The 9,127-nt window shown below is 39.3% G+C and overlaps 2 protein-coding genes across 2 annotated transcripts; both read right to left on the reverse strand.

The window, feature by feature from the left end:
* Positions 1-2: 2 nt before the first annotated feature.
* On the reverse strand, positions 3-3,342 carry LOC100185458. The gene is made up of 5 exons (XM_002127273.3): positions 2,614-3,342; positions 1,987-2,223; positions 1,278-1,510; positions 839-1,000; positions 3-203 (listed from the first exon to the last, which is right to left on the reverse strand). Exons 1-5 carry the CDS (start codon positions 2,732-2,734, stop codon positions 9-11), a joined length of 948 nt encoding a protein of 315 aa, XP_002127309.1. The 5' UTR covers positions 2,735-3,342; the 3' UTR covers positions 3-8.
* Positions 3,343-3,445: 103 nt separating this feature from the next.
* On the reverse strand, positions 3,446-7,640 carry LOC100183096. The gene is made up of 4 exons (XM_002121494.5): positions 5,014-7,640; positions 4,773-4,853; positions 4,469-4,516; positions 3,446-4,071 (listed from the first exon to the last, which is right to left on the reverse strand). Exons 1-4 carry the CDS (start codon positions 7,199-7,201, stop codon positions 3,635-3,637), a joined length of 2,754 nt encoding a protein of 917 aa, XP_002121530.1. The 5' UTR covers positions 7,202-7,640; the 3' UTR covers positions 3,446-3,634.
* Positions 7,641-9,127: the final 1,487 nt, after the last annotated feature.

Consider the following 9,127-nt stretch of genomic DNA (forward strand, 5'->3'; position numbering starts at 1 on the left):
AGTTATTGTTACGTTAAATCAGTGGAGGTAGCGTGTGTTGTGACGTCATGATCGCCACTGTTGGGTATGCTGCATCTAAACAACAGCACAGACACTTGTGGCATAGAGACTTCGATGTATTCGTTCGTTATGTGATGTATGGCACTGCCAAAGTTTGAACCAACCGCACAGTGCCAGGTTTGGCCAAATCGTGCCTCGAATGTCTGAGGAGATAATGTGGTTTATTACATACGTCATACATGTTGTATTCATATACACTCCATGTACATTGTCGAGTTATAACATGGGTGTCTTCTTATACACCAGACACACATGGTGTATTCATACACCTCATGCTCACCGTCGAGTTATAACATGGGTGTCTTCTTATACACCAGACACACATGGTGTATTCATACACCTCATGCTCACCGTCGAGTTATAACATGGGTGTCTTCTTATACACCAGACACACATGATGTATTCATACACCTCATGCTCACTGTCGAGTAATAACATGGGTGTCTTCTTATACACCAGACACACATGATGTATTCATACACCTCATGCTCACTGTCGAGTAATAACATGGGTGTCTTCTTATAAACCAGACACACATGGTGTATTCATACACCTCATGCTCACTGTCAAGTTATAACATGAGTGTCTTCTTATACACCAGACACACATGGTGTATTCTTACACCTCATGCTCACTGTCGAGTTATAACATGGGTGTCTTCTTATACACCTGAGTGACCAGACACACATGGTGTATTCTTACACCTCATTCTCACTGTCAAGTTATAACATAGGGTCTTCTACTCTTCTTATACACCAAACACACATGATCAACCCACCGTTTTAATATGCTCAGCAATATCTTCCTCCAGCCCATACTTAACCACAGCCTTCACACAAATCTCCGCGGCCACTTCTTCCATGCTTTGTTCCATACTGGAGAAAGTCACCATCTTTGTGCTGCGTTGATCGTCAGGGTACATCAGGTTACGAGCAATATGCTGAACATGTGAGTTGACTTGATGTTATTAATCAACACTCTATTAACTTGCTTATTAACTAGTTTATGAACCAACAGTGTACATGCGTTGTGTTTTAATTGAAAGTAGATTTTGCAGCCATGTTTTTATTCGGTTGTTTTTACTCGACCGACTTTTTGACGACCGTCGTTTTGTAGCCAACTTTCTTTGTTGTTTTAATTAATTTAATCTTAATTACTGTATCTGAATAGCCGGTTTATGTTAGTAAGTTGGGTTATTCGGATATTAACAACGTCACCTGTTTTACAGTTTTCGAAAGTTTCCCGCAACTCGGGGATTCCCCCTGTGACGTAAGCGTGATGACGTAAGCAGCTAGTGCCGAGGATAAAGTGGCGATGGCGCTGAAATAATATGACGTAGAGTTGACGGCAGACACGCCAGCCACAGCGAACACTCCTTGCTTCCTACGTTGCGAAGCCACAACCCCGATGCGAAAGGTAGCGATCACACAGGTTAGGAAGCTAATGCTTGCTGCGGGAATATATCTAGTGTTACTGTGTGCTTAATATAATAGGTGGGGAAATATGGGACACCTTTTTCCCGTCCCACTTGATACAAAACAAAGAACTTTCAAAGAATTTTAAACAAGTTCAGACTTTTTGGATAATGTGTGCTAAAGATGTCCCGTCTTCCCCCGACCTACTATATTGAATAATTGTTAAAATAACGCACGAGAGTGTCGATTACTGTGTTACTAACGGCATGCTATAAATAAATGAGTTTATTTGTCGTTTCGGTAACAAAGGTCAAAGTACTGGAGTATACTAAAGCGAAAGTTGACGATAAATCGAAAGTCGTTATAACACGAGTGTTCTGGTTTAAACACCCCGTGCTCGGTTATGAGTTATCACGTATGCAACTTTGTGGGTGGTCGTTTTGAATTACTTAAGTGTGTAATTAAAACACCTTTGTTATAATTTGAAGGGAAAGTGTGTATAGGTTCTTACCTGCAGTAAGGTACGCCCATAACAGCGTCTTTGGTTGCAATGTGTATTGTGACGTCACGATTGCTAGGCGGGGGTTTCCAAGCATTAATACTGACGTCACCATTGTACATAAAGATAGTATACACGCTATCAGAGCCAACCACGCAAAATCAGTGTCTTGGGCATCCAGGACGTTTCGGGTCCCGTATAACTCTGAACATCCGATAGGTGGCGGTAAGGGGAGGCAATTCGAAACCGCTGTAATGATGTCACGGTAATTGTGACGTAAAAAACATCAAAAATTAACCAACGTAACGTAATAAACGCATAATGCTGTTTAAGGATGTGTTATAATGAAACCTTTACAATAAAATTGTGTAACCTTTTATAATTTTATATCCTCGCGTTGAGGATAAACGACAGTCGTTATAAAACGGGTATTCTGTTTCATACACTTCATGTCCGCTTGAGTTACCACATAGGTAAAATGTAACTTTGTACGTGATTTTATACGCCCACAATGGAAGAGACGTCGAGCCTCGAACCCAACACTTAGGGCTAGAGGCGACCGCCCTAACCACTGTTAATTTATACATTCAAGGATAAATAACTCCCTTATATATAAAATAAATGATGCAACCAACTTACCAGAGTTCTTTTTCCATTTTCCCCAGCTGTTCTGTCTAAACGCCTCAAAAGTTAAAACCGACGATAAAAACGCTAAAACAGCGCAATAGGTGACATAACTTTTGGCGCTACTATCGGCCATTACACTATATTAGAAACATAATTAATTATTTGCAATCAATTTACATTTTATTCGTTTTAATTCCACCCAAAGCAAAACAAATCTGATAAAATACGTTACCGTATTGTAATTGTAAACGTCGTGTGACGTCACAATAGCTATGGTTATAGAATAAAGGTGATGTTTTACGTAATATGCAAATATCTGATCCGGGGTTCGAAATTAACCATGATTGTTACAGCTAGTTTAGGGTTAAAAAAGCGCCTTTTTAAGCCTCGTTACAACGCCCGCATGGTTGTAATACGCCAAAGAATTGCGCGCATCATCAGACACATTATATCGGACGATTCGAACCATTTTTTTTATTAGGTGGATTCGTTGTCTGTTTGTACCATAACTCACTTTGTTGCATTAGGAGACGTAATTGTCGGTACAAGGCAATATATTTATATATATTGTGTCGCCCGTGTTTAACCACAGTGGTTTATAACCTACTGAATTATCTCGCCACGCCACCATAAATACCCACGATTTATTCATTTGTTTATCTTAGAAAATTAGTAATATTATTACACACCTAAATTTAGCTTAGTGTCCAATTCAATGTCGTATTGTGACGTCATAATATTACATTGTTCAAAATTCCAGACTTGTTTTGAAACAATGACCATGTTTTGTGCTCACAATGGTAAGATTAAGGTGTTTGTGATGAAATAAACAACAGTTACGACATATTTTTCCCAACCTTTTAATTTTTAAAACAAAACATTTTTATGCTAAAATAAATCTACAACAAAATGTCTAAACAGCTTGCATACTAAAATACACCATAGGCCTATTAATTAAATACATATAAACACAATTAAAAAGCAAAACTAGTACAAACATTACTTATGTTCTAGAAAATAATGGGAAATAGTTTTAACGGGGTGGAGGTTTACGTATTGGGCCGGGGGTTCGAGGGTTTATGTTATTTCTATAAAGGTATGGGTTTGGTATCTGTGGTGGTGGTTCCCCAGATGGAAAATACATTTGGCGTGGGGGTTGTAATAAATGTTGTTGGGGTAGGGGGCGAAAAGTTTGTTGGGGTGGGGGGGCAGAAGGAAATCTGTCTTGCAGTAGCAATGGATTAAGTGGTTGATGGACTTGCATGAAGGGGTTAAATGAATGTGGGGTGTAAAAGAATGGGTTAGCGGTTTCTAGATTGTTTGCGAAAAGGCTTTGTTCTTGTGGTTGTGGTGCATCTCCCGCTCCCCCATTTGGTAGTAATGCACGTTGTTGGTTTGGTATCATGTTGTTTCTATATGCATCATCACATGGTGGTGTATGTTGTGTGGCAGAGTCATCCTTCATTGGTTCTGAATAAAACAATAGAAATGTTAAACTAATATATTATGTACATTAGATTCTTGCTTATCACTCCTTTAAATCTCCTAAAAATTTCTGCCTTTTTGTTTACTGGTAAATAGTAATAAATGTTTGCAGTACTTTGTGTAAAATTGGTATATTCTCTGCAGCCCCTGAAGTTTATTATGCGACCCCCGGTTTGGGAAGCCCCAATATAGTATACCCTTAACATTTTAAACAAAATTATTAACTTTTGCCCACCTAAATTAACATGAATACAATATCGAAGATCAAATTAAATAAAACAACAAAGAGAATTAGCAACAAAACAATCGTTGTTAAAAACATGCTACATGTAAAAAAGTGTCCAGTAAAAAATTATCAGTTATAAATATCTGTATAAGTTACCATGGTTCTTCTGCTTTGGGCAAACAGCTTCTATAGCCTTTTCCTCTTCTGTGGAATAAACATACATGATTTAATATTAAATAAAGGATTTTTTTGTAATTTATGGCTGACAATCGGAATAAACCATTAGTGACCACTTGGTTGGAGCAATTGTCGTTAAATGTCTTGCCTAAAAACCAATGCACGGCCAAAACACCGGTAGCAACATCGAGCCTCACCCAGAAACTCTGGGCTAGAGAGAGGGTTGCTAACCACTATAGCACACCACAGTATCAAGTTTGGTTGTTGGATTAGAAATACTAACCATGGGCAGTGGGTGAGGGGGTGGGTGTCTTGGTTGGGGTTGGGGTGGAAGACTTCCTTTTCCTTGTTCGGCTTCGTTTTGCTGTTGGATTATTTGTGGTTAGTTTATTACGATATGTATGTGTCTGGTTTATAAAAAAAAACCTGTTATACTCAGCAGTGAGCATGAAGTGTATGAATACACCACATGTGTCTGGTTTATAGGAAGACACCCATGTTATTACTCATCAACACATTCTCACCTTTGCTAGTTTTTTTCCCTTCTTCTTGTTTCTTTGGTTTATCCACCTTCTCTTCTGCTTTAGGTTTCTTTGAAACTTTACCACTAAACTCTTCGTACAAAACATCAGGGCGAGATAAAACTAAACGTTTAAATTCGTTTACATTTCTGGCGCCACGGCCCTTTTCTTTGAGAAAGCGTAGATATAAGATGTTTATGTTGACGTTTTCTTTATCATCAAGAAGATCTGAAATCAAATCCAATCTTTGATTGCTTGGAGATTTTTTACGTGGGGTAGAGCTTCGGCTTGAAGTGCTGGAAGAACTTTCTGTGTTCGGTGGAGAACTTTTCTTTTTTTTGTTCCTTGGACTAGGTTTAGAATTATTTTGTTTTGTTCGAATGTTTTGCTTTGTTCGAACACGCTGTGTGTTTTCTTTACATGGTGGATTCTGTGTATTTGCAACCAACTGCAATGAATTGGTCTGTTGGTTTGAGAGTGGTGGTTTATCATTAGATGTCAACATCTTATTAACAAGCTTCTTCTTAGTGGCTCCATTGCCAATAACCATGTCAACACTTGCATTAGTGGTTCCTACATGCTTTTGTTCAACTACACTGGCCCTCTCCCCTGTTGCTTGCATAGGCTCAGTAGGTGGGGTTGATACTTTAACACTTTGTATACTTGTTGTTGAACCCCTGCTCTTAGATCTGTTTCGCTGTTTTGTTTTCGAAGAAGGGACTTTCCCTGGGATTTCAATGCTTGCAGGTTTGGATGGTTCTTTCTGGGTTGTCTTTAGGGGAGCACCCTTTTGGTGAATACCATTTGGGGAAGTTTGCCTATTTACTTTGTTTGTACTCTGTGGGAGAGAACTGGTTTGAGATGTAGGCTGGCTATTTTGCATGGGAACTTGTGGGTTTGTGTTGCGTTGGCTGGGTTTTAAACTTGATACATTTTGTTGTTGGTTGTTTGATAAAGTAACTTTGCCATTGACCTTGTTGGTTGCTTTAGATTTACTGCCGGGTTGGCCAGCACGTTTACCATTCTGTATCACATGGTTTTGTTGCTTCTTTTGTGAACTAGAGGCGTTTACCCTTAATTCTTTTACTGGTGGAGCCCTTTTACGTTTTTTTACAATTTCAAATCCTTCATCATCATTGTCTGGTTGTTCTGCATTATATGTTGGTAATGTAGGTTTGGCGTTAACTTTCCCCGGGCCACGATAACCGTCATCCAAGCCAGCATATCTCCCGATATATCGCGATTCAGTGTTGTCATCTGCCGGGGATTCCCCACTATCGGAAGTCTTCAATTGTTGACACAACAATAACCATTCTTTCTTCTCTAGAATTTTCGCGCTGTTCTCCTCACACTGTATTATGCCGGCACAATGTTCTTGAATAAACGTTTTGACGCTTTGCTTATTTTTCGAAGCCATCGCGCTCCATAATTGCGCGGACGAATTGTCCAACTCGCGTTTAATTTGTGTGAACGTGAGAGAACCGCCTCGTAACAAGTGAAATATATATTGCCTCGCCAACTCTTTATTGATGTGATTTATATCTCCCGTGAAAGTGGTACAAACCTTGCTTGGTTTAATGATCAAAGAATCTAGTTCGGTTTTGTTCCAATCATTTCCCATCACAATTTTTTCTCTGTGAATCAGATGTTGAAGTTCAAAAAACATTCCATGCTTTTGAAGGAACTTGAGCAGTTTATCTTTGTCGCTGAGTGACGCTAAACATATCTCTTCAGTTATGTGAAGATCTTCCGCCAGAGCATCGAGTGATGCTTCCATAGCCGCCATATCTAATGTTCTATGCAGAGCTTTAATTTTCTGTAACTCTGTGTGTGTGGGCGCCTGCCAATCGCGCGTCATAATAATAACGTCATCCCACATAATCATTGAATCTTTGTGACGCAATACGAAGCTAATAATACCGGGGAGATCCCCCCTCGCGAAAATATAATCCGCGGCTCGTGGTAGTTTTGACTTTATTCTTTCAACCACAGAATCTATTTTAAGAACTTCCCCGCATTTTGATCTCTTCGTTATATGCTTCATCACGTCATTTTCATGTTTTCTAATTGTAAAGTAATCGGATTCGACAACCACTCCACTGACGTCATTTATTTGTTCCAGATCACGTGATGGACCAATTTGCGGTCCGTTTCTTTGTAAATAGTTCGATATTTTGCTACAAGCAGCCATTACGGCGTTTAGTGTGCAATTTTCGAGATTCTGGTAAAAGTAAACTTTGAATCACCACAGACAACGTATATCACGTAACAATCAGCCACGTATTACATCACAATATCCCACTGAAGGGAAAACAATAGCATTGTTTAATCGTTTATGACGTGATAAACGCTCGTTTGAATGTTTACTGATGCGTCACGAAACAAGTTCCTTGAACGCATAACCAACACAATATTCAATGTGAACGCTTTATTTGGGGGAAATTTGGTTATGGACCATTACCTAACCTACCAACCCTAACCACATTCTATACTAGCATACGTAAAAGGCTATCCTTGTATAGCGGGACAGCGTTTCACTACTGTTGTTCTGCTTTATGTATAGTAAGATGGGGAAAGGTGGGACACCTTCGGCGCATAATATCCGAATATCCTGATCGTGTTTCAAACAGTTAACAACGGTCTATCTATGGGAGTCTTGAGCATATAGTTTTATAATTATTTGACAGTTCCTTGTTTACTACCACATTGGACGAGAAAATAGAGTTAAAATGTGTCCCAACTTTCCCCACCCTACTATACCTCTCGAGTCCTGTTCGTTTACCAGTTACTCCGAATGACTTGACTGGCTATCAATGGTTCCGCGTGGATCCCAATAACCCGTTATATTGTATAGATACAAAGCTCAAGCCTAAATATTTCGCTTTATTTTAATGGCTTTGAAACATAGCATTAAGTTAGTATCCAACATTGGTACACACAACCATTCATATTCTTTCATCCATGACCGTCCCTTCAAAACAAAGCTGGCCTATATTGGCCTGACATTGTGTACTGTCTGCACTGCTACCTTATGACAACTAACCCCTCGGCCCGCGTTTAAATGCCCGCTGTGTGTTTAAGTAAACTGTGTCTTGTGATGTAACCAGGTGGTTCCCCATGCTGAAAACTCGGGTATTGGTTCATTGTGTGTCGATTCATTTCTCATTACGTTGTTATTTGTACGATGTGAACACAGAGCAATAGTTATTTTAATACCATTAAACAATTGATTAATTTGCATATCTATTGACTCAAAGAGTTTGGAAGATAGAACAAAATGGAACAAATATCTTTACAATGTGCAACCATGTGTATTCTTAATTTACTTCAGGACACCATTTTTTACTTTTAAACTCAGCAATATGTCCATTCACTCAAATAAAATCCAACTTTAATATAAAATCTGAAAATTCATGAATATTGTTGAACATAATAGGCAAGCTTAGTTCCTTTTGGAGGCCAAAATATCTGAGGTACGAAATGTTTATACTTTTCACACCGGCAGTGCAAAGCAGATCTTTAAGATAGTGATGAAATAAATCTAAGAAATGTCTTCATTTAGATTGGTTTCTGAACTTGATGTTTTGGTAAGAGTAACTGAAGGTTCCCTTTTATGTGATTCACTTTCTTTCTTGGTTGTGTTTGAGGAACAAGCATTTTGTAGTGATGAGTGAACACTTGGTTCCATGGGGAAGCACTTTGGTTGGTCCCTGTTTGTTTGATGGTTGGGTGATGGGATCAAATATGAGGTTGATAGTGGCATCTGCTGCGGTACAATGTAGTTTGGTGGGAAAACATTGTAGTTTGTTGGGGGACATTATAAATTGGTGGGTTTATAACGTGGTTAGGCGGGAGTATACTGTATTTGTGTGGGTGTAAAGTATAGTAAGGTGGGGCTGCAATCCGGTTGGGTTGGGGTAAAATTTGGTTGGGTTGGGGTACAATTTGGTTGGGTTGGGGTACAATTTGGTTGGGTTGGGGTACAATCTGGTTGGGTTGGGGCACAATCTGGCTGGGTTGGGGTACAATCTGGTTGGGTTGGGGTACAATCCGGTTGGGTTGGGGTACAATCCGGTTGGGTTGGGGTACAATCTGTTGGTTGGGGTACAATCTGTTG

The sequence above is a fragment of the Ciona intestinalis genome, unplaced genomic scaffold (genome assembly GCF_000224145.3).
Source record: "Ciona intestinalis unplaced genomic scaffold, KH HT000248.1, whole genome shotgun sequence".
Taxonomy (NCBI): domain Eukaryota; kingdom Metazoa; phylum Chordata; class Ascidiacea; order Phlebobranchia; family Cionidae; genus Ciona; species Ciona intestinalis.

Bases quoted from the DNA above. Each gene is read 5' to 3' on its own strand.
- LOC100185458 (XM_002127273.3), bottom strand. From the start codon at position 2,734: ATGGCCGATAGTAGCGCCAAAAGTTATGTCACCTATTGCGCTGTTTTA. The intron at 1,511-1,986 runs GTAAGAACCTAT...ATATTCCCGCAG, and splicing joins ATGGGCGTACCTTACTGCAG to CAAGCATTAGCTTCCTAACC. The intron at 204-838 runs GTGGGTTGATCA...TTATCTCCTCAG, and splicing joins TTGCTGAGCATATTAAAACG to ACATTCGAGGCACGATTTGG.
- LOC100183096 (XM_002121494.5), bottom strand. From the start codon at position 7,201: ATGGCTGCTTGTAGCAAAATATCGAACTATTTACAAAGAAACGGACCG. The intron at 4,517-4,772 runs GTTAGTATTTCT...TTTATTCCACAG, and splicing joins CCCCTCACCCACTGCCCATG to AAGAGGAAAAGGCTATAGAA. The intron at 4,072-4,468 runs GTAACTTATACA...TGTTTTATTCAG, and splicing joins CCCAAAGCAGAAGAACCATG to AACCAATGAAGGATGACTCT.